Source organism: Sturnus vulgaris, chromosome 26 (assembly GCF_052056855.1).
Source record: "Sturnus vulgaris isolate bStuVul1 chromosome 26, bStuVul1.hap1, whole genome shotgun sequence".
Taxonomy (NCBI): Eukaryota; Metazoa; Chordata; class Aves; order Passeriformes; family Sturnidae; genus Sturnus; species Sturnus vulgaris.
In genome coordinates this window covers 885,159-908,706 of record NC_142268.1, presented here as the reverse complement: position 1 = coordinate 908,706, position 23,548 = coordinate 885,159, and the positions used below count along the sequence as shown (strand labels likewise).

General features: G+C 59.1%; 3 protein-coding genes across 5 annotated transcripts; 2 read left to right on the top strand and 1 right to left on the bottom strand.

Moving 5' to 3' along the window:
- Positions 1-123: 123 nt before the first annotated feature.
- On the top strand, positions 124-5,970 carry SIRT6 (sirtuin 6). 2 transcript variants are annotated; one of them, XM_014887230.2, is made up of 8 exons: positions 124-263; positions 1,369-1,496; positions 1,732-1,914; positions 3,994-4,053; positions 4,213-4,308; positions 4,542-4,622; positions 4,704-4,827; positions 5,540-5,970. In XM_014887230.2, the coding sequence occupies exons 1-8, from the start codon at positions 198-200 to the stop codon at positions 5,861-5,863; spliced, it is 1,062 nt and encodes a 353-aa protein (XP_014742716.2). In that variant the 5' UTR covers positions 124-197; the 3' UTR covers positions 5,864-5,970. The 2 variants fall into 2 exon arrangements, with proteins under 2 accessions (XP_014742716.2, XP_088035297.1); XM_088179171.1 differs by lacking the exon at positions 4,213-4,308 and having other exon boundaries at positions 128-263.
- Positions 5,971-6,447: 477 nt separating this feature from the next.
- On the bottom strand, positions 6,448-11,011 carry CREB3L3 (cAMP responsive element binding protein 3 like 3). Its single transcript, XM_088179170.1, has 10 exons — positions 10,867-11,011; positions 9,895-10,019; positions 9,530-9,785; positions 9,035-9,150; positions 8,663-8,794; positions 8,475-8,581; positions 8,287-8,355; positions 8,124-8,208; positions 7,649-7,745; positions 6,448-7,162 (listed from the first exon to the last, which is right to left on the bottom strand). The coding sequence occupies exons 1-10, from the start codon at positions 10,880-10,882 to the stop codon at positions 6,825-6,827; spliced, it is 1,341 nt and encodes a 446-aa protein (XP_088035296.1). The 5' UTR covers positions 10,883-11,011; the 3' UTR covers positions 6,448-6,824.
- A 1,491-nt stretch (positions 11,012-12,502) lies between these two features.
- On the top strand, positions 12,503-23,007 carry MAP2K2 (mitogen-activated protein kinase kinase 2). 2 transcript variants are annotated; one of them, XM_014887229.2, is made up of 11 exons: positions 12,503-12,638; positions 13,763-13,973; positions 15,275-15,421; positions 15,943-16,020; positions 16,380-16,431; positions 16,527-16,651; positions 18,276-18,489; positions 19,178-19,242; positions 19,895-19,956; positions 20,437-20,482; positions 21,244-23,007. In XM_014887229.2, exons 1-11 carry the CDS (start codon positions 12,553-12,555, stop codon positions 21,352-21,354), a joined length of 1,197 nt encoding a protein of 398 aa, XP_014742715.1. In that variant the 5' UTR covers positions 12,503-12,552; the 3' UTR covers positions 21,355-23,007. The 2 variants fall into 2 exon arrangements, with proteins under 2 accessions (XP_014742715.1, XP_088035295.1); XM_088179169.1 differs by lacking the exon at positions 12,503-12,638 and adding an exon at positions 13,310-13,642.
- Positions 23,008-23,548: the final 541 nt, after the last annotated feature.

Below are 23,548 nucleotides of genomic sequence, written 5' to 3'. Positions count from 1 at the left end.
GGGCAGTCTCAGGGCACTGTCGCGATACCGTGAAGCAGTCCCAAGCCAGCGCCGTGCCCGCGCAGTGCCGGGGCGGTGCCGGCTCACGCTGAGGGCAGCCCCGCCTTGCCCGGCTCCAAGATGGCGGCGGCGGCCCCGGGGCGTGTCCCGCGGCCCCGGCCCCGCCCGGCTCTTCCGGCCGCGCCGCGGCCGCGCCGATGGCGGTGAATTACGCGGCCGGGCTGTCGCCGTACTCGGACAAGGGCAAGTGCGGCCTCCCCGAGGTGAGCGCGGCACCGCCGGGTGAATCCCGGGTGAACGCCGGGAGCCTCCGCCCGCCCGGCCGGGCCTCCCGCGCTCCGCGGGCCCCGCCGGGCCCGGTGCGTTCCCATGGTAACCGCGGCCTCGGCCCCGCCGGGACGCCCGTGGGGAGCGCGGCTCCGCGGAGGGACCGAGCCCTTTGTGTGTCCCCAGCACGTCCCTCCTTGTCCCCCTGCCGTGGGTGTCTGTCCCCAGACTCGTCATGGCCTCCTCTGTCCCCCTCATGTCCCCCCCAGCTCCCTCCTTGTCCCCCCTCCATGGTCCTTTCCTGTCTCCCTCACCCCACCCAAGGGTTCCCTCCTTCACCCCCCATGGCTCCGTCCGTGTCCCCCTGAGCCTCAGCAGCTCTTGGGAAGCTTAAAACAGGGTTTGGGGGGAGCTCAGGGGCCTATCCTGAGCCCAGGGGATGGTGAGGGGACAGGGACACACAGGGTCCTGTCCTTGTCCCTGTCCCTAGGAGATGGGGCTGGAGAAGCATCTCAGGAATTAAATCCCCTGCCCAAACCAGCGTCTCGTGTCCCCACCTCCATGGCTGCCATGTCCCCCGCTGTCCCTCGGCCCTGCCCTGTCCCCAGAGCCGGTGGCACTGCTGGTGACAGCTGGGGCTGAGCACACGTGAGGTGGCCCCGGGTCGCTCCTGGAGCCCAGCCTGGTCCAGCTGCCTGTCAGAGCAACAAACTCCCTGTTGGTGTTGGGAATTCCCAGCCCTGTCCCTGCACAGAGAACCTCCAGACCATGCGGAGTCTTTCCCATTATATGTTTCTGTCGTTAAGGAATGCGAAATCCTTGATGGATAAGGAGGAATTGTGGGTTACTGGGGCTCCAGAATTATGGAATCCCAGGATGGTTTGGGGTTGAAGGGACCTGAAGGATCATCCAGTGCTACTCCTTCCACTGTCCCAGGCTGCTCCAAGCCCTGTCCCTCCTGGCATTGGACATTCCAGGGGTCCAGGAGCAGCCAGAGCTGCTCTGGGAAATCCATTCCAGGGCCTGTCCCTCACAGGGAAGGATTCCATATAATCCATGCCCACATCTCTCCATCCCACGCTGTTTTTTGTCCTTTCCCAGATTTTTGACCCTCCGGAGGAGCTGGAGCGGAAGGTGCAGGAGCTGGCAGAGCTGATCCGGAGCTCCTCCAATGTGGTGTTTCACACGGGGGCAGGGATCAGCACGGCCTCGGGCATCCCTGACTTCAGGTAAGGCCGAGGCCTGGCAGGGTGGCACTGAGTCCATCTCCTTGGTGGAAAGCTCTGACTGAACCCACACCTGCCCCATCCCTGCTGTCCATCCTGGATCCAGCTGCAAACACCATTTTCCACATCCCCACATGTGCTGTGTTTGCATCAACCCCCGGGATCGTGCAGATCCATGAGCTCTGCTCCCATGGATGGGGCACCTGGAGCCTGAGCTCTCCCTTCCTGCTCTTTCCAGGGGCCCCAATGGTGTCTGGACCATGGAAGAGAAAGGGCTCTCCCCAAAATTCGACACCACCTTTGAGAACGCCAGGCCCTCCAAGACTCACATGGCGCTGCTGGGGCTGCAGAGAGTGGGAATCCTGAAATTCCTGGTCAGCCAGAACGTGGACGGGCTGCACGTGCGGTCAGGATTCCCCCGGTACTGTCCCAGCCCCACGCAGGGAGTTTGATTCCCAAGGAATCTCTGCCCTGTCTGATACAGGCAGGGGAAGCTGGAAGGGGATAAACCAGCTGGAATTTAGAGGAGAAAGATTCTGATCCAGAGGGTTATAGAATGAAATCAGCCTTGGTTGCTGCTCTCTAGAAATGCTTCCAGGTGCTGTTTGTGCACGGGAAGAACAGAATCATGGAATTCCAGAATGGTTCGGGTTGGGAGGGACCTTAAAGCCCATCTTCCACTATCTCAGGTTGCTCCAAGCCTCATCCAACACTTGTCCCCATCCAGCTGCTGCTGTTTGTGGCTCTTGGTGCCACCTGGGGGCGAGGAGTTGGATCCAAGCAGGCCGTGTGCTCCTGGGAATGACCTAGGGCTGTGCTTTCTGCTCCTTTTCCATCCCCTCCATCCCCATCCCTGTGCATGGAGGGGCAGGAGGGAGGCTGGGAGCTCTGAGCTGCCCCCAGGGCTGAGTCTCACCCCGGTTATGGAGCTCTTGGAGCTTGAGCTGCTTCAGTTTGCTTCAGTTGAATCTCTTGAGGGAGCAGAAAATCAGTGCTGGGCCCAAAAGACCCTTAAAGAGCCTTTTTTTTCCCTTGATAATTTTGCCAAATCCCAGGGTTGGAGCTGCTCTGACTTACCTGGGTTCTGCTTCCTTCACGGCGAGGTTGGGATCCCACGTGAGATTCCCGAGGATCCAAGGGATTCCCTCTGCAGGGAGCTGAGGGTGGGAGAGCTCCACTCCCTGCGTGGAGGGGACCCGAGTGGCCGTGGCAGAGTTGTCCTCAGAGGAACCCGAGCCTCTCCTGAGCCTCGTGACAGCATCAGCTTTGTCCTGCACGGACTCCAGCCCGTTACAAAACCCATTCCCAGCACTTAAGAGCAGCCAGTGATTGTCTTGGGAGGGAAAAGTGCTCGGAGCTGCTGGGAAAGGGGAGGGGAGAGCAGCCGAATTCAAGGAAGAAAACAAAATGAAGGGAGTCACTGAGGCTTGAAAGATGCTGAGTGTGACCCTGATACCTCTGGTGCTTTTTGCTGAGGGAGGGGAGGCCCTGGCACAGGTTTTCCACAGAAAAATGGGATGGCCCATCCCTGGAAACAAGGATAGAAATAGAAACAGGAACAGGCCTTGGACAGCGCTCTCAGGCACAGGGTGGGATTGTTGGGGTGTCTGTGCAGGGCCAGGGGTTGAACTCAGTGATCCTTGTGGATCCCTTCCAGCTCAGGATATTCTGTGATCCCTGGGAACAGTCAAGGAGCAGCCTGGGACAGTGGGAGGTGTCCCTGCCCATGGCACGGGGTTGATCTTTTAAAGTCCTTTCCAACCCAACCCATTGAGATTCCAGGAGTCAGGATGTGGCTGAGGAGCATCAGTGTCCTTGGAGAAGGTGCCTCTCACAAACACCTTCATCCAGAGCTGCCTCCAGGGCATTCCCTGTCATTACAAGCCCCAAGTCCTGGGTCCTGCTCCCAGCCCCTGTTTGTTCAAACTAAATAACCATGGGAAAAGCAGCAGGGAATGAGGACAGAATTCCATGGTGCTCCCACAGCCCGGAGCCACTGGCTCCTGTTCCACTTCAGCCCAGCTCTGCCTCCCAAACGAAGCCTGTGCTTGAGTAAGCTGAACTGGGGCCAAACTGGGGGAGATCAAGTCAGTCCTGTCTCACGCAGCCTGAAGGAAGTTCCCAGTCAGCGTGGGGCTCTGAGGAAAATAGGGAGAGCATGGCTGTGTTTTCCTCTGGCTTCTGCTCTGAGCCTGAGGGGAATTTTAGGAAAAACAGGTGTCAGAGGGCTGGAACAGCATAGGGACAGACAGGAATGTTGGGTGCTGGAAAAGCAAAGATCTGGATGCTCTCAGGAGCAAAGATTTGGCTGATCAGGAGCTGCAATCAGTGCTGCGGATGGAAATATAAAAATTAAAAGGCCGGGACCTGCTGTCCCTCCCTCAGTCCCTGTTGGGGGAAGAGCCCATCCCCTGGCAGAGCTGGGATGCAGGGAAGGTTCCTGGGGAGGAGTAGGGTTCCCCTAGGGCTCCCCACCCTCACCTGTGCCTTTCTCCCACAGGGACAAGTTGGCCGAGCTCCACGGGAACATGTTTGTGGAAGAGTGCGTGAAATGTGGGAAGTACGTGAGCCCTGAAGGGGGGTGGGATTGGGCTGGGATTTCCATCCAGGGATGGGGGCTGGGCTGGGATTTCCATGCCAGGGGGAAGCTGGGCTGGGATTTCCATGCCAGGCCGTGTTGGGGGGCACTCCAGCCCTCGCTGTGTCCGTGTCTCCACAGGCAGTACGTGCGTGACGCCGTCGTGGGCAGCATGGGGCTCAAGCCCACAGGACGCCTCTGCAGCGTCACCAAGGCCCGGGGGCTGCGGGCCTGCAGGTGGGGATCCCTGCTGGGATGTGGGATGGGGGGATGACACAACAGCCCCTGGGATTCAGGAGAAGCAGCCCAAGGTGCAGGGAGATCTCTCTGGGTGCTCTCTGTGCCTTCACAGTGTGGGGACAGGGAGGATGGGACAGGCTCTGGTTGTTGTCCCCTCTGCCAGGGCAGCTCTGCTGCCTGTTCTCCTGCCTTTTCCAGGGAAAACCAGGGTCCCTGTGTGTGTTTTCCAGAGGGAAGTTACGAGACACTATTCTGGATTGGGAGGATTCCCTGCCTGACCGTGACCTGACGCTGGCAGATGAAGCCTGCAGGTACTGACACCCTGCTCAGAGGGGAGCAGTCCCTTCCCACCCATCCATGCCCTGGTTCTGGATTTCTCCTCCTCCCTGCAGGAAAGCCGATCTCTCTGTCACCCTGGGGACCTCTCTGCAGATCAAACCCAGCGGGAACCTCCCACTCATCACCAAGAAGAGAGGAGGGAAATTGGTCATTGTCAATCTCCAGGCAACCAAACACGTGAGTGAGCGTCCTACAGCTCTGCACTGCTCCTTTTCCCTTCCTGTCCCCAGCTCCAGGCCCATCCCAAGTTTGTCCCTGCACGTTGTCCCCTCCCAGGTGGCCTCTCTTAGCAGGCAAACAGGCCTAGGGTTTAAACCTGCAACTCCTGCTAAACACGTAGAGATGGCAGGTAAATATTAGAATAATGGAAAAGGCCGGGTTGGAAGGGACCTTAAAGCTCATCCTGTTCCCTGTCTCATGGGCAGGGACACCTTCCACCATCCCAGGCTGCTCCAAGCCCTGCCCAGCCTTATCCAAGCAAGTCTTAGGAGCAGAGTAAAAGCTCAGCCTGGAGCCTGCTGTGTCCTGTGGGGTTTGCAGCCCAATGGAATGGCCACACACAGGCAGCCTGTGGAGGGCGTGCCCAGTTCCTGCTCAGATGTTGGTGCCCCATTTGTCCAAAATCTTTAATACCCAGAGCTGGGGGTTCCTGGGATGTTACCAGAGCTCCCTCCTGCCTGTCCTGCTCTGTCCCCATATCTATGCCTGTGTCTCCATCCGGGCCCCAGCAGAGCTTCGGGGCCAGCTCATGTCCCACGGGGAACGAATGACACAGCAGGGACATGGCCCTGTCCCTGAGAGGGGCCGTTTGTCCCCTGAGCTGTGTCCCTGCCGTGTCCCCTGAGCTGTGTCCCTGCCGTGTCCCCTGAGCTGTGTCCCTGCTGTCCAGGACCGCCAGGCCGACCTGCGCATCCATGGCTACGTGGATGAGGTGATGACCAAGCTGATGAAGCACCTGGGGCTGGAGGTGCCCGAGTGGACGGGGCCAGTGGTGGTGGAGAGAGCCGAGGTGGCCAAGGCCGAGGTCAGCCAGGCCGAGGAGCTGCAGGGGAGGCTGAAGGAGGAGCCCCTGGCCCAGCACAATGGCACCACAGCTCTGTGTCCAGGGAAGGCACCACGGGAGCGCCGGGATGGGCTCAAGCTGGAGTGTCCCAGCCCAGACATGGGGCCAACACCGGTGAAGAAGATGAAGGTGGAGCCTCTCCTCACCTGACCTGGACTGTCCCTGTCTCACCTGGGCTGCTTTTCCTACCGACTTTTTTTTATACCCTTAAATATTGTCCCTTTTTTTATGTCAGTATTAAACATACTTGAATTGTGGCTCGCAGAGCAGCTGCACCCATGAGCCTGGGGAGGGCCTTGCACAAGGAAATTCCTCCCTGTGAGGGTAGTGAGGCCCTGGAATGGAATTCCCAGAGAAGCTGTGGCTGCCTGTGGATCCCTGGCAGTGTCCAAGGCCACGCTGGATGGAGCTTGGAACACACTGGGATAATGGAAGGTGTCCCTGCCCATGGCAGGGGTGGCACTGGATGGGCTTTAAGGTCCCTTCCAATCCAAACCACTCCATGACTCTGTAATTCCACATCACTTGGTCATGGAAGGGGACTGGTGCTGGCTGGATCCCAGTTGGTTTCAGGGCTGGGAGCTGTGGGAGGGTGCCCTGGCCCCAGTTCCAGGTTGGGCATGGCTGTGTGTCCCCACTCTGCTGGGCCCCTCATGACAGCTGGGCTTGAGGTCCCCCTGGCCCAGGGCTCCTTGAAACCTTGTGGATCATTGCCTCTTAAACTATAGCAAGTGTATTTTTTCCAAAATATCTTCTATTTAGAGATGAAAATAAAATTCAAAAACCAAAAACCAAAACAAAACCAAGAACAAAACCAACCAGTTCCACCATCAGCAGCCAACCAGGCCAGGGCCCCTCTTGCTTCTTCAGCTCCATCCTGAGTCACCCCATGTCCCTTCCACAGCTCCCACTGTTCCAGGGGGGCAGGAGCAGCCCCTTCCCTCCCAGTAAGGCCAGTGGGAATCCTTCTCCTCTTCCCAGTCCACAGAATCCAAGCAAAGCCAAGCAGGTCCAGCATCCGGGGGGCAGATCCTGGAGGAGTCCCCCGAGGGTTTGTCCTGTAGGGGATGAGGTGCTGTGACCCCGTGGCACCCCCGTGCTCCCTGCTCTGCTAAAGCTCCTCTGCCGGCTCCAGCACCGCGGGCCGGCCGTGCCCAGGCTCGGACCAGCCCAGGGATGCCAGCCCCGGGTGTGGCACGGTGTCATCCCCTGGCACAGCATGGGCCCGGTCCCCGTCCTCATGGCTCAGCCCCTCGCTGATCGATGCCCGTGTGTCGTTCTGGAGGGAGCCTTTGGCCGGGTGTGTGGAGAATGTGCCCCCAAAAGCCTCGTGCAGGGTCTCGGGGATCTCCTCCAGGGCCTCCGGAGGCTTCTCCTCCCCGCCCTGGGGCTGGGGATGGGTGTGAACCACGCGGGAGGCGGCGGCGTTGTGCAGGGACCTGGAGAAAACTGAGCCCCACGGAGAGTCAGGGCCTGGGCCAGGGCCCTGAGGGTCTGTCACAGCTCTGGGTCGGCTCAGCACAGCCCAGAGCAGCCCTGGCATAGCCTAGCACACCCCTGGCATAGCCTAGCACAGCCCAGCCTAGCCCAGCACAGCCCTGGCATGGCCTAGCATAGCCCTGGCACAGCCCTGGCACAGCCCAGCACAGGTCAGCACAGCCTTGACACAGCCCAACCTAGCTCAGCACAGCCCAGCCCAGCCCTGGCACAGGTCAGCCCAGCTCAGCCCAGCCCTAGCACAGCTCAGCTCAGCCCAGCCCTGGCACAGCTCAGCCCAGCTCAGCAAAGCCCTGGCACAGCTCAGCCCAGCTCAGCCCAGCCCTGGCACAGCTCAGCCCAGCCCAGCCCAGCCCTGGCACAGCTCAGCCCAGCTCAGCCCAGCCCTGGCACAGCTCAGCCCAGCTCAGCAAAGCCCTGGCACAGCTCAGCCCTCACCTCGCACAGGCCTGAAGTCTCCGTTTGCCTCAGCCTTGCTGGGGGCGAAGGGGCTGATGGAGGGGAACACGATGAGGGTGAAGGAGAGCAGCAGGACCTGGGGACAGAGGGGACATCACTGAGCACAGCAGGGGAGAGGGACCAGGAGCTGGCTCACAGCTGCTGGCAGAACCAGGAGTGCATCCCCATCCCTCCCTTCTGGTTCATGTCCTACCAGTGCACCTCCATTCATCCCTGCTTCCATCCATCCATCCATCCGTCCATCCATCCATCCATCCATCCATCCATCCATCCATCCCTCCATCCATCCGTCCGTCCATCCATCCATCCATCCATCCATCCCTCCATCCATCCATCCATCCATCCATCCATCCATCCATCCATCCATCCATCCATCCATCCATCATCCATCATCCATCCCTCCCTTCTTCCATCCCCTCCCTCCCAGCCCTCCCAGCTCCCAGGCCCCACGGACCGCCAGGCACGTCCCTGTCTGTGCTGCCTTGTTGCTCGACTGAACCACCACGGCCTGGAGCTTCTTCAGCTGCTCCAGGAGGGACCTGGGAACAGGGAGAGCCCATGAGCCCCCAGCCCGACACTTCCCACCCCACCCTGTCCCCATCCCCTGCAACACCTACGAGTTCTGCTTCTCCAGGTGCAGGACTTTCCTCTGCAGCTCCTGGTTCTGAGCCGTGCACGCTGACATCCTGGGACAGGGAGGGCAGGATGGGGTCAGGTGACAGCTCAGGGGGGGCTGGCAAGGAGCAGAGTGCCCAGGGTGCCACCCCAGGGGTGTGTCAGCATGCCCAGGTGAGGGGCTCTGTACCTGCTCTCCAGCCCATCAATGTATTCCTTCTTCTTCTTGCGGCTCTCCTGAGCCGATTGCTTGTTCCGGATCTTCCTCCTGATCTTCTTCAGCACCCGCTCTTCGTACTGGGGGACACACGGGGGGAGTCAGGGCCTCCAGGGCTGGGACCCCCACTCCACACCCTCCCCAGGTGTCCTGGCACCCACCTTGGTGAGGGGCAGCTGCGTGGGCAGGGTCAGCCCTTCCTTTGCCAGCAGCTTCTTCTCGTCCTCCGTCAGCACCAGCTCCTGGAAGTGGCCCTGGCTCGGCCGGAGCAGGGAGCCAGGAGCCTGTGGCTGCTGTGGGGACATGGCATGGTGACACCTCTGGGTGGGGGTCACCCCCCACCTGGCCCCAGGGACCCTGCCTGGGACCACGGTGAAGGTGCCTTGGGCTAGGAAGGGACAGGGATCATAGACAAGGAGCAGGAAGGGAACGGGAACAAATATGGGGCTGGGGAGGGACAGGGATGGGAATGGGGGATGAGCAGAATCCAGGAAGGGACAGGGAGTGTTGGGGACACAGGGACAGGGACTCACGTTGTCAGAGCTGCCCGAGAGCAGCAGGTCCTTGACAGTGAGGGCACAGGATTCAGGTGGGGTGACCATGGGCAGGTCCTGGCTCTCCTCCAGGAAGAACCCAGGGTGCCAAATGTCTGGGTGAGGGCAGTGCGGGGCTGTCAGCAGTGCTGTGTCCCCAGTGTCCCCACTGCAGGACCCTCCCCCTGCCATGGCCCCAGAACCAGCACTGCTGCCCAGTCCAGTGCCTCTGACTCTGTCCCTCCAAACTGTCCCTCTGATCCTGCCCTAGTTTCCCCCAACACCAGTCTGCCCAGTTTACCCCAGTTCCCAAGCTCCCTATCTCCTCCCTAGCCCACCAGATCTCTCAGTTCTTTCCAGTTTCCCTGAGCTCCCTTAATTTCCTCACAATCCCTTAATTTCCTCACAATCCCCACCCTCCTCACTGCTCTCAGCTCTCCAGTGTCCTCAGTCCCCCCAGTGTCCCCAGCCTGGTCCTTTCCCAGTGTGGCTCACCCAGGTCGATGGAGACCTCGGGCTGCAGGACCCCAGACCCCGCTGGGAGGGGCTGGGGCCGGCAGGGGTCGGTGTAGGGGTTCAGAACCTCTCGGGGACCCCCCTCACAGCTCCTGGGGGGGCTGTCGTGCTGGTCAGAGGGGGCGTCCTCGGACACGCCGCTGTCACTGGTGGCTGGGGACCAGCTGGACGAGTCTGACACTGAGTCCCTGGAGCCCAGGATGGAGCTCAGGAAGTCGTCACTGTCCGGGGCACGCTGTGGGGACATGGCACCGTCACCGAGGTGTGACATCCCAGGTGTGGCATTCCAGGGCTGTGACCCAGCAGGGCCGAGGTGGGGCAGGCTCCAAGCCCGGGACTCTCACCCTGTCCTGGGGCCAGACTCCTGGTGGCGTCCCCAGATCCAGCCCACGCAGGATCCCGTCCTGGTGGTCAAAGAGGAGATCCAGCAGGTCCAGGCTCTCGAGGCTGCCCACGCTGGGGGCCATGGCTGTGGGGTGGCAGGGTCATTGCACAGCCCAGGCCTGTGGTAGCCCCCACAGCCACCCCCCACACGAGCTGCACTGCCCCAGGGACACCCCGAGTCGTGGGGCAGCTGGGAGAGGGCAGGGCCATGTTGGGATTCACCTGGAAAAGCCCTACAGGTGCAGGATGGGATGTGGGGGGTCCTGGCATGGCAGTGCCCCCCACTCATTCCAGCAGCTGAAATTCCCAAATCCTGCAGTTTTCCACCCAGAGCAGCCCAGCCAGGGGGTTCCCTCCTGGAGGTGACCGTGCTGGAAGGGCTGGTTAATCATTTTGGGTGGCAAGGGGAGGGGAGGGGACTGTGGCCACTGGCCACCCCAGGGAGGAGACTCGGCCCCAAGGAAGGGACTCAGCCCCTCACTGCTACCCCAGGCTTGAGACCCCACACTCAGAGACAGCCACTGGACCAGATGACCCAGTTGGACCATTAGCTCAACTGGCCAAGCAGCCAACTGACACCACAACTACCCAACCAGCTGACCCACTGACCAACTGGTTGACCAGTTGATCAAGAGACTCACCAAATGGCCAACCATTGGCCAAGTGACCAATGAGTGGACTGCCCAAACAACCAGCCCACTGACCAATGGACTGACCACTCAACTCTGCCTGATTGACCAACCAACCAACCAACCCACCACCCAACCAACTGACCCAAACGTCCTCCAAGCCACTTGGGGACACTTGTCATTACTTGACGTTTGTCAAGGTGGACAAGGGGCTTTATTGCACCCTGTCCTTCACCCTCAATCCCCTCAGTGAATCCTGATGGCCCCGTGGGACCCCGCTGAGCAGTGGCAGCCAGGACATACCTGAGTGAGATGCCATGGATCGTCCTCTCAACTCTCTCTGAGCACAGATGAGCGTGGTGGACAACAAGCTTGGCCTTCACCCTCCTCCTCTTCCTCCTCTGTTGTGATTCCCTGACCCAAGTGGCAAAGTTTAAACTCCAACTGCACAGAAATAATATCCCAGATTGCAAAATGTCCCAGCCCTGATTGGGGCCGTCGGCGTGCGATGGCAGGGCCGCCCCGGGGCTGGACCCGTAACTCATTAGCCAAATGTTTTTGTGCTCCTCTGCCAAGCGGGACAGGAGGGGCCAGGGCTGCCGAGCGAAGTCCAGGTGCTATAATTGTCCATGAACCTTCACCCACTTTTGGGGACAGTTTCCCTTTTTTCAGACGTCTCGGCCTTAATCACATTCGATTAAGTGTGTGAGGGCAATATCCAGGGACGTTGCCTTGGACTCTACCATTTATGGCTTATTCAAAAAAACCTTGGTGCCCTATGGCTGTTCCTGGAGAGAGACAAGGGCTGGAGGCACAGGACACAGGGAATGGTTTCCCACTGCCAGAGGGCAGGGATGGATGGGATATTGGGAAGGAATTGTTCCCTGGGAGGATGAGGAAGGGTTGGGATGGAATTCCCAGAGAAGCTGTGGCTGCTCCTGGATCCCTGGAATGTCCAAGGCCGGGTTGGAGCAGCCTGGGATAGTGGGAGGTGTCCTTGTCTATGGCAGGGGTGGGAGGGGATGTGTTTAAAATCCATCCCAACCCAGACCATCCTGGGATGGAATCCCAACGGGATTATTCCATGACTCCCTCACGGCTTTCTCGGGGTGGTCGCTGTGCCAAAAACCCCTCATCCCCCTCATCCTGAGGGGCATCAGCACAACACCAACACCCGCATCCCCTCAGTGAATCCCACCCCACCGGACCCCTGGGATCCTGAATCCCGGGCACAGGGAGGGGACACAGCTGACTAAGGCTCCGTGTGCTCCAGGCGTGGCGCGGGGACAAGGCCACGGCCCCTTATCGGCCGCCCCACGGCCTCTGCCCGGGAAGGCGGCGGCTGCTCCCCGCTTTATGGCTCCGCCGGGACCGGGCAAAGGGCGCCCGCCCGGTGCCGCCACCCGGGGCCCGTTCTGAGGAGTCTCGGGGGTCCCGGAGCCTGGGCTCGGGCATGGAACAGGATGAGCAGAGCAGGCAGGGGGCTGGGGGGCTGCTGCCGGTTGCTGGGTCACTAATTAGTGATTATTTAATTAATGCTCCGTCCACACAGCCGCTGCGCCCCGGTGCCCCTCAGGAGGCCACAGCCGCCACCTCGGTCTCCCCCTCAGCGAGATCTCGCGAGACTCCGCCCCGCCGCTCGCTCTTCCCGGTGCACTGAGGCCCCGCCTCCCTTGGGCCCCGCCCCATGTGCCGGTACAGGCCCCGCCCCCCGGGCGTTCTTTCCCCTCCTCACGGAACCCCCGGCCCCGCCTCACGGAACCCCCGGTCCCGCCTCCATAGGCCCGACCGCGGCCCCGCCCCGGTTCCGTCCCCCTCCCCGGTCTCAACCCCGGCCCCACCCCCAGGCGAGGCCCCGCCCTCTCCAGGCCCGTCCGTGCAGCGGCCCCGCCCCCGATTGGCCCGCGCTGGCCCCGCCCCGGCCCCGCCCCCGCGCGCCCCCGCGCCCGGCCGCGCCCCCCGGCCCCGCAGGCGCGGCCCGGCCCGGCCATGCCGGCCAAGAGGAAGCCGGTGCTGCCCGCCCTCAACATCGCCCCCAGCACCGCCGAGGGGCCCAGCCCCGACGGCTCCGCAGAGTGAGTCAGGCTCGGCCGGGACCGCCCCGGCAGCGGGGCTGGGCCTGGGGGGGGACGCGGGGCCTTGGAGGGGGACAGCGGGCCTTGGGGACACCGGGCCTGGGCTGACCGGGGAGGCCGGGACAGAGCGGGCACCGGGGCTGGGGGCTCGGGGCACGGCGGGCACGGGGTGTGGGGGGCGCCAGGGAAGGCCTGGACGAGCCGGGACAGGTCTGGGGAGGCCTGGGAAGGTTTGAGGGGAGTCCTGGGCCAGGCTCGAGGGAAGCAAGGAAGGCCTGGGGGAATCGGGACAGGTCCGGGAGAACTGGGACAGGCCTGGGGGGCTGAATGGGCCCAGTCCGGGGTGTGTGGGGCAGGCGAGGGGTCAGGGAGGCAGAGCCGGGGGAGAAGGGTGAGGGTTGGAAGGGATGGGCTGGGGGTGGGATGGGCAGGGGGAGGCTGCTCGGGCCCCCCGGTTTGCAGGGGACAGCTGAGACCTGGAGCGAGAGGGAAACAGGCCTGGAGAGCCAGGGTGGAGCTGGGATGGGGACCCGGGATCAGGATTTGGGGCAGCGATGGGGGTTCGGCAGATGGAACATGTGGGGTGAGAGGTGGTCGGGGGGTACGTGGGGGTGCTGGGTGGAAGGGATGGGGTGAGACCCTCCCCACACGTCCCCCTGAGGGTGGGTGAAGGGGGACAAAGGAGTGGCAGCAGCTGGGATGGAGCAGCTGCAGCTGGCACAGGCGGCAGCAGGTGCTGGGGGAGCACAGACCCCCCTTTGTGCTCAGGATTTGGGGTGGGGGCTGTAAGGGAGCTGCTGGACCCCATGGAAATCCCTTCTCATGTTACACAGCCAAAGCCAGGCTTGGCTCCCCGGGACAGGGAGCAGTGTCTGGTGCTGCCTCTTTAGGGGCTGAAGGACTTTTCCTATTCCTTGGCTCTCCCAAAACACCTGACTGCTCCAAAGCTCCTCTCCAGAGGGTCTGTGTGTGAGGCAGGGACTTCTCCAGGTCTCCTTGTCCAGGTGATCCCACTGTCAGGAGTTTGGGACATGTCAGGGGATGCTTTTCCACCACTTTCCTAAAAAACCAAACCCTCCTTTCCTTGGTGCTGACCATCTCCCATCTCCTCCTCCCCTCTCCAGGGCTAACCTGGTGGACCTGCAGAAGAAGCTGGAGGAGCTGGAGCTGGATGAGCAGCAGAAGAAGCGCCTGGAAGCTTTTCTGACCCAGAAAGCCAAAGTTGGGGAGCTGAAGGACGATGACTTCGAGAGGATCTCAGAGCTGGGCGCTGGCAATGGCGGCGTGGTCACCAAAGTGCAGCACAAACCCTCAGGGCTCGTTATGGCACGGAAGGTAACGAGGGACTGGGAATGCTGGGCAGCATCTGGAGCTCTCCCTGGCTCTGGGAGGCCTGGGCTTGTTTGGATTCTCTCTGCATTTGCACCTCACCTGGGTCAGGAGCAGAGTCCTGGCTGCTCCCACATGGGATCTGCATGGAGCTGTCTCCTTTGGGAGAGGCTGCACTCCCAGTGACAGATCCCTGGGCTCTGGAAAACAGGAGTTTATTTTTTTTCCCAGTTCTGATGGACAAAGGATCTGGAATTGGGTCTCCTGAGGATTGTAGGTTGTGGCTGAGGAGGGCTGGAAGTGTCAGTGGGAAGGATAGGTTTGGCCCTGTTTAACACATCCCAGGCAGGGACAGAGGTTCCTCTCACACTTGGCTTCTTTGGGAACATCTCCTGTGGTGCCACAGAGTAGAAAATCAGGAGCTGCTTCTTCTGCCTGCTGGGAGAGGCTGTGCTTGGCAGGAGCAGCACAAGCACTGCTCTGCCTCCTCCAGAGTCTCTCCTCCCTCCTGCTGTTGGGATCATGGAATGGTTTGGTTGGAAGGGGCCTCACAGCTCACCCAGTTCCATGGGCAGGGCCACCTTTCCCCAGCCCAGGGTGTTTTCCCTCCCCACTCTTCTCTGACCCCACGTGGAGCCCCAAAAGCCGCTGCTCGTTCTTGTGCAGAACCTTCACAGGGGCTTTTTTCTTTTCTGTGGTTTCCTTGATCTCGGAGCACCTTCTTACAACACCTCCAGAGCTTGTGAAAATGTTCCTGCCTGCTGACTCAGAGGGGCTGAGATCAAACTCCTGACTCGTCTTTCCGCCGTGTCCGGTGCAATCCCGGCGCCTTCCGTGGCTCAGGCAGCACCGAGCTCTGCCTCCAGCATGGAATCCCACCCTGGATGGGGCTGGAGAGACCTTAAATCCCATCCAGTGCCACCCCTGCCATGGCCAGGGACACTGGGAAGTGTCCCAGGCTGCTCCAAACCGTGTCCAACCTGGCCTTGGGCGCTTCCAGGAGCAGCCACAGCTGCCCTGGGCACCCTGTTCTTCACCACTCTGCCAGGGTTTATTCCCAATATCCCATCTATCCCTGCCCTTTGGCAGTGGGAAACCATTCCCCGTTTATCACTGTTACAATATAGAATTGTTCATTATATATTAATATAATTAATCCTTACTATTAATCTGCAAATGGGAAAAATTCTGCTCCAAAGCAGCACCTCCCTTGAAGATCTCTTCTCTTCCCAGCACTCAGGGCTGCTCCCCATCAATCCTTTTACTTTCCTGGGGTCACACCTTGTCTGTTTTTCCTCTCTTGGCAGCTGATCCATTTGGAAATCAAGCCAGCCATCAGGAACCAGATCATCCGGGAGCTGCAGGTGCTGCACGAGTGCAACTCCCCGTACATCGTGGGGTTTTATGGAGCTTTCTACAGCGATGGGGAGATCTCCATCTGCATGGAGCACATGGTGAGCCTGCCCTGCCCTGCCCTGCACCCTCCCAGTCCCCTCTCCCTGTGCCTTGGGCCACTGCCAGCTCCTCGCTGTGGCCACTCTGCTCCTGGTGGGAGCCACACGTTCCTGCTCAGGCCCTCGGAATGAGGGAGACAGCGACTTTTGGGAAGAGGAAGCAGAGGTTTGGGGCTAGGCCAAACGGAAATGTTGCCAAGCCACTGCTCTGCAGAGCCTGCTGAGAGGCTCAGTGAACATATTCTGGTGGAGAACGATGTTACTTCTCCTCCAGATCAGCACCATCTTGGCATTGCCACTGATGGGAGGAAGCAAAGAACCAACAGCAAGAAGCAGAGCTGTTAAATAAACCGGTTTTCAGTGATAAGCCTGAGCTCAGATCACCAAATCTCCCTTTTTTTGGGGTGGAAAAGGAGTGTGCTCAATGCTGTTCACCCACCACCTGCTGCCCTGTACATCCAGCTGCTCTGTTTTCCTGCTGGGAATTGCTGTGTTGGTCATTCCCATGGTCTTTATTTCAGGATGGGGGCTCTTTGGATCAAGTGCTGAAAGAAGCCAAAAGAATTCCTGAGGAAATCCTGGGCAAAGTCAGCATAGCTGTGAGTGCTGGGGCTGCTCAGACTTCCAGGAGGGATTTGCTGGGCAGGGATTGGGAATAATGCCTGGGCTGCCCTGGGAAGCTTTTTGTCTTCCCCAATCCTAGGGACTGCACATTCCTGGGCTTGGAGGGGAAATATTCCCAACCCCTTTCCCCACCTCCAACCCCTCTGGATAACGTTGGCTTCACCTCGAGGAAGTTTGGGAGAAGCTTTTTCGGGTGGTTCACCCAAAATCTGTGCTGGAATTGGGGATAAACTGCAAACCCTGAGGGACATGGGCAGCACAGGGCCATGAGCTGAGGGCAGAGCTCTTCCCTCAGCTCAGCTCAGCTCTCACCCAGCCTTTGGGTTCCCCCCAGGTGCTGCGGGGCCTGGCCTACCTGCGGGAGAAGCACCAGATCATGCACAGAGGTGAGAGAGCAGGGCCCTGAAAATCCCCACCCGCAGTGCCAGCTGTCACCCAGAGCCACCTTCACCCTCCCCTTCCCCTGTCTCGCTGTTCCCAGATGTGAAACCCTCCAACATCCTGGTGAATTCCCGAGGGGAGATCAAGCTCTGTGATTTCGGGGTCAGCGGGCAGCTCATTGACTCCATGGCCAACTCCTTTGTGGGAACTCGGTCCTACATGTCTGTAAGTTCCTTCCAGCCTGGGCTTTTTGGGGTAATTTGGGTTCATCTCAGCTCTGTTTCCATCCCCATCTGGTTCACAGGGGCACTTTCCCACTGTCCCAGGGTGTTCCAAACCCTGTCCAGCCTGGCCTTGGACACTTCCAGGGATCCAGGGGCAGCCACAGCTTCTCTGGGAACCTGTGCCAGGGCCTGCCCACCCTCCCAGGGAAGGATCCTGAGGTCTGAGCTGCTCCTGTATTTTGGGAATGGTTATTCAAGTGCAGTTATAGTTAGACAGGGGCTATTTAAAAATCCTGTCCCCTCTGCTCCCAGGCCCTGGCTCCAAGCTGCCTCAGAGCTGCCAGTGGGGATGACTTGCATGGATTGATTTATTTCTGATTTTTTTTTTTTTCTTTTAATGGCCATAACCTCGAGGGGATTTTCTGCTCTTCTGATTCCTCTTGAGAGTTAACAGGAGTGAGCAGGAAAACACATTTTTATGGATAAGCTGAGTTCCTTAGATTTCAGCACACAGGGAAATAAATTGCTGCTGGGTGTTCCAGACTCCCAAACACAAGTAGCTGGAAGTGCTGCTGAGTTGGGAGTGTGGATGAGAAGCTCTGAGTGATTTTTTTTCTGCACATCATCCTTCTTTTCCATCCCCTTTGCACATGATCCTTGTGGGACTGTCCTTTCCCTGGAGAGCTGCCATGGAGAGGCCTTTGGGATGTTACAGAATTCCAGAATGGGTTGGGTGGGAAGGGACCTTAAAGCCCATCCCGTGCCACCCCTGCCATAGACAAGGACACCAAGTCCCAGGCTGCTCCAAGCCCCATCCAGCCTGGCCTTGGACATTCCAGGGATCCAGGGGCACCCTGTGCCAGCCCTGCCCACCCTCCCAGGGAACAATTCCTGCCCGGTATCTCATCCATGGCTGCCCTCTGGCAGTGGGAAGCCATTCCTTGGTGTCAGTATCCCATGTTCCCCCGTGTTCCTGTGTCCTGGGAGTCAGTGTCCCATGGCAGTGGGTGTTCCTGTGCTCTGAGGGCCAGCATTCCATGTCAGCCCCCATTCCCCGTGCCCTGGGTACCATTGTCCCCCATTCCCGGTGCTATTATCCCCCATTCCCAGTGCCATTGCTTCCCATTCCCATTTCCTTTACCCCCATTCCCATTTCCTTTCCCCCCATTCCCATTTGCTTTATCCCAATTCCCAGTGCCCTGGGTGCCATTATCCCCCATTCCCAGTGCCATTATCCCCCATTCCCAGTGCCATTATCCCCCATTCCCAGTGCCATTATCCCCCATTCCCAGTGCCATTATCCCCATTCTCATTTCCTTTACCCCCATTCCCAGTGCCATTATCCCCATTCCCAGTGCCATTATCCCCCATTCCCAGTGCCATTATCCCCCATTCCCAGTGCCATTATCCCCCATTCCCAGTGCCATTATCCCCCATTCCCAGTGCCATTATCCCCCATTCCCAGTGCCATTATCCCCCATTCCCAGTGCCATTATCCCCATTCCCAGTGCCTTTATCCCTATTCCCAGTGCCATTCCCCTATTCCCAGTGCCATTCCCCCCACTCCCATTCCCTCTACCCCCACCCCGGTGCCCCCTCACGCCGTCCCTGTGCTCTCCCCCCAGCCCGAGCGCCTGCAGGGCACGCACTACTCGGTGCAGTCGGACATCTGGAGCATGGGGCTGTCCCTAGTGGAGCTGTCGATCGGAAGGTACCCAATCCCCCCGCCAGACTCCAAGGAACTGGAAGCAATTTTTGGCCGTCCTGTGGTGGACGGGGCGGAGGGAGAGTCCCCCAGCATCTCGCCGCGGGCCAGGCCCCCAGGACGCCCCGTCAGTGGTAGGGGCTGTGGTGTGGCAGCAACGCTTCCATGGGGGATGAGAGGGGCTGGGCTGAGGCTGGGAGAGGAGCCTGGGCTGGGAATGTTTGTAGGGAAAAGTCGTGGATGATGCTCTGGGCGCCTCCCACCCCCGCCACAGGTTTGTGGGAGAGTGGGGAGGGGACTCTGAGGATGGGTTTGGGATCTGCTGACGATTCCTTAGGAGCCTCCTGTGTCTCCAAGGCTCAGCCCCTCCTGCTGTGGGCACAGCTGGGATGTGGCTCCCTTGGAGAAGATGGTTTGAGGGACGCTGTGACAGCTCCTTGTGCTCCTCGGGCTTTGCCTGTGCTGCCAGCAGGTTCCTCTTTTTTGGGAAGAGCTTTGCTGGGAGCTCTCACAGAAGCACCAAACAGCACCAGCATTCCAGGGAGGCTCTGCTGGAGCCGTTTCCTTGGGAGCAGAAGTTCTGCCAGCCAGCCAGAGGAGATGGTCTGGTGCTCTCCAAACATTCCAAGCTGGGAAATAAATCTGGACTGGAGGTGAAAGAAACCCAAATTTTGGGATTTTGATTTCTATTTACCCATGACTCAATTCCCCTGGGAGCTGCCTCAGCCTCTCCCAGCAGAGCTCCCCCAAAGTTGTGTTTTTCACCCCAAGCTGAGCCCTGAGCAGCCTCTCAGCCCCCTTTGTGTCGTGTCACCCCCCCAGGCCACGGGATGGACACCAGGCCTGCCATGGCCATCTTTGAGCTGCTGGATTACATCGTTAACGAGGTGGGTGTTTAATTTCCCAGGGCTCTGCTGGGATTCCTGGAGGTTCCACAGGGATGTGCCTGCTCTGCTGAGGCAGGGTGGGATCTGGGATGTTGGGTCATTGGTGGAGTCCCAACATGGTTTGGGTTGGAAGGATCTTAAAGCTCATCCAGTGCCACCCCTGCCATGGCAGGGACACCTCCCACTGTCCCAGGCTGCTCCAAGCTGGCCTTGGGCACTTCCAGGGATCCAGGGGCAGCCACAGCTGCTCTGGGAAATCCATTCCAGGGCCTCCTCACCCTCCCAGGGAGAAATTTCTTCCCAAAATCCCATCTGAACCTTCCCTCCTTCAGCTTAAGGCCATCCCCCTTGTCCTACCCACCTTGCACAAGCTCTCACAAACAAGTGGAAAGGGCAGCTTCTCTTTCCAGGGTGATGGGAAAGTCTCATTTTGGGATTGTTTCATCAGCCATAGGCATGGCCAGAGCTGGGATTTGTGAAGCTGGATTTAGGATTGGGATGCTTGAGGTTGGTTTTCCTGGCTGGAAAAGCAGCGAGGATGAGGAGGATGAGGGTGGCTGTAGAGCACAGCTCCCTGGCACTGCAGCTGACACTGATTTTTGGCACAGTAACACAGGAGTGGTGCAGGAACCCTTTTTCCTTCTCTCCACAGCCACCTCCCAAGCTGCCTAGCGGAGTCTTCACGCAAGATTTCCAGGAGTTTGTAAATAAATGGTGAGGAATTCATCTCCTGGCTTCTGAAGGTGGAGGCCTGGACGTGCTCCCTGACAGCTCTGCAGCTCCAGCCTCTGTGTTCTGCCTGATCCCACCTTGTGCTGGGAGCTCTTGCCTTGGGAAGGGTTGGAATAAAAGCATTTTATTTGTGGGGCTGCTGAGCAGGATCCCAGCTCCTTCTTAAACCTGAGCCTGGCAAGGTGGGTGGTGGAGCAGATCCTGGGGCTGAGTCACCCCATGGGCACAGGGACACCTCCAAGAGATTGGATATTACAAAAATCCCAAATTTCCTGCCAAGCTTTAGGGCCTTTTCTCCATTTGCAGGGCACAGTTTGTCCCCACAGGCTGCAAGGGATGGATCCTGCAGCTCTCCTGGGATCCTGAGGGGCTCTGGGTGAAGCTGGAACTTCTCCAGCCTGATCCCCACATTCCCACCAGGAATCTCATGTTGGCTTCACTCGTTTGTTCTTCTCCTTTCAGCCTAATTAAAAACCCAGCAGAACGAGCAGATCTGAAGATGCTGATGGTGAGTGGGAAGAGGATTTTTTTTTTTCTCCTGGGGTGGCACCAGCTCTGCCAGCTGCTGCCCCATCCCTCCTGCTCCAAAGGCTGGGAATCCCCAGGCTGAGCTCAGGCTGAGGCAGAGTGACCCCCCTGATCCAGGGGCAGTGCTGGGATCCTGCCCAGACTCTGCTGGGACAAACCTGGCTCCTCACCTGGGCAGGTGGGTGGCACTGAGGGCTGGATCCCAGCTGTGCTCTCATCCCAGAGATCCTGATGAGTCCTGGGCAGCAGGGGAGGGGGCGATCCTGGGGTTCAGGTGAGACCCCACCTGCAGAGCTGCCTCCAGCTCTGCTCCAACAGCAGCAGCACCTGGAGCTGCTGGAGAGAGCCCAGAGGAGGCCCCAGGGCTGGAGCCGGGCTGGGAGAGCTGGGGGTGCTCACCTGGACAGGAGAAGGATCCAGGGAGAGCTGAGAGCCCCTCCAGGGCCTGAAGGGGCTCCAGGAGATCTCAGAGGGATTTGGGACAAGGGATGGAGGGACAGGACACAGGGAATGGAAACACTGCCAGAGAGCAGGGCTGGGTGGGATATTGGGAAGGAATTCCTCCCTGGAAAGGTGGGAGGGCTGCAAGGAGCAAAATCCTCTTTCCCCGAATCACCTGTGGCACCAGGATCTCTTCCCCCCCCTTCTCCAGGGCATATCCCATGGCACAGAGCTGGCTTTTTTGGGGTCTGGGGATGCTCCTCTGGGCTGTTCCTGACCGTGTTTTCCCTGTGCTTGCAGAGCCACACGTTCATCAAGCGCTCCGAGGTGGAGGAGGTGGATTTCGCGGGCTGGCTGTGCCGGACGCTGCGGCTGAACCAGCCCAGCACTCCCACCCGAGCTGCCATGTGAGCCTGGCCCGGCACTCCTGCCTCTGGCACCGCTTCCTCTCCTCCTCCCTCCACGGCAGAGCTGCCCCCTCCTTCCTCCCTCCCAGCCCCAGCGCCAAAAAAGCTCCGGCCTCCCAAAATTTCGGAGCCCTGGCAGAGGCTCCATCCCCCGGGGCTGCCCGGTGGGGTTGGTCCCTGAGGGTTTGGGGATGTTCCAGGCCTCTGCTCCAGATCTGGAGCTCCTGACACTTGGGAATTGTGGTGCTGCTTATGTTGATGATTTTTTTTTTTTCTTCTTTATTTTGGGTTGTTTTGTTTTGGTTTGGAAATGTGTTTTCACTCGGGTTAAAAGAGAAGGTGATGGAGGTGCGTGAGGTGGTGATGCTTCATCTCCTCCCTGGTTTTCTCTCTGGGATGGAGAATCGGTGGGATGAGGAATGGAGGTGCCTGGGGTGGCCCAGAGCAGTGACACTGTCGTGCCTGGGGCCAGGGCTGGGCTCTGGGTTGGCCCCGGGCGTTGGGGCAGAGCAGAGATCGCTCTTTGCCTGGTTTACTTTTTAAAGGGTTCTTTTAAAGCCTGGCTTTGTCCCGCGCTGGATGTTCAGGGCAGGGGGATGGGGATGGGGATGGGGATGGGAATGGCTCCCACTTTTCAGTGTCCAGGTGAGAGGAGTTTGTGGATTTTTCCTTCCCTGGAGAGGTGGAGCAGAACCCGGCTGTTCCCAGTGGCTGTGCCTGGGATTGGGGTCCCTGTCCTGATCCCATGGGGGGCACAGGGAACCCTCCAGGCTTCATTTCCCCCCTTCCAGGCTGCATTTTCCCCCCTCCAGGCTTCATTTCCCCCCTTCCAGGTTGCATTTTCCCCCTCCAGCCCATCGCAGGGGTGGCCTCAGCCCTTGTGGACGTGGCCCAGCTCCAGGATTCCCTGTCGGAGCCCCCTGGCCAGGGCTGAACCCACATTGTCCCCTCATTGTCCCTCCCATCAAGGACCTTTTGCAGCCCCCAGGCCCCGAGCTCCTCCCTTCCCACCACGTGGATTTTTTGGGGTGAATCATTCCCCTCCTCCTTCCCCCACGTGGGTTTGGCAACCGTTGAGTCCCCCGTGATGATTTGGGAAGTTTGGTGGGAATTTTTTGGTGTTTTCCTTCTTTTTTTTTTTAATTTCTTTTTAAATTTTTTTTTTTTTTTTGGCTGTTTTTCACCCGGTCAGGCTGGCAGCTCCCATCCCCCTGAGTACCACCATGACAAACCCCCCCCAAAATTAACAACCAGAACTGGGTAACCCCAAATCCCTCATCCCTTTTCCTTTCCTGTTTTTCAGCACAGGACAAAGGCACTGCCCTGCCTGGGGCCAACCCAAAGAGGGGGAACACCCCAATTTTTTGGGGAAAACACCCCAATTTTGGGGGGAACACCCCAGATTTGAGGGATCCGTGCTTGCTGGCTCAGCTCATGCCAGGCCAAGCCCCTCCCTGGGGCCGTGGGGTGCTCGATGTGATGGATTTTGCCTCTTATTTTACATGAGAAGCAGGGAATGTTCTTCAAGTTTCGGGCTATTTTCCATAAGTTTTGGTGCTGGGTTTTGGAGGAGGAAGAGGAGGAAAAGGAGGAGGAGATCGTGGATGGAGCAGTTTGGTGGTGCAATTAAAAAAAAATTTTTTTTTTTTTTTTTTTTTTTTAAAAACTCGATATTTTCATCATGGATGGGGGGGTGGGAGTGGGGAGGGGGGGAAAATAATAAATAAACGGCACTTTACATTTCCAGGCGGTTTCTCTCCTCGGTTGTGCTCCGGGTGGGTTTAACCCTTTTGGAACCGGAATTTCTGCCGGGAGCTCTGGGATGTGCCCGTGGCTGTGCTGGGATGCTCTGGCCGCGCTGTCCAGCGGCTGCCTCCAGGGGAAGAGGGAGACACCGGAATAATCCTGGCACCAGGCAGCCCCGGACCTAAAATCCAGTTGGAAAGATTTAGGGGATGAAAAATATTTAAAGGGTGTTCGATATTTGGGGTGAGCAGGGGCTGGGTGAAGCTGGAAAAAAATCCAAATTGAACCCAAAATGGGAAAATATTTTGTAGGGGGTTTTTTTGTGCTGTGAAAAATTCAGGAGGTGACAGCAACACGGTGCCATCCCGAATTCCAGGCTCCTTTTGGGACGTTTTTTGGGGTCTCGCGGTTCTGTCCCCAATTCCAGGCTCCTTTTGGGACATTTTTTGGGG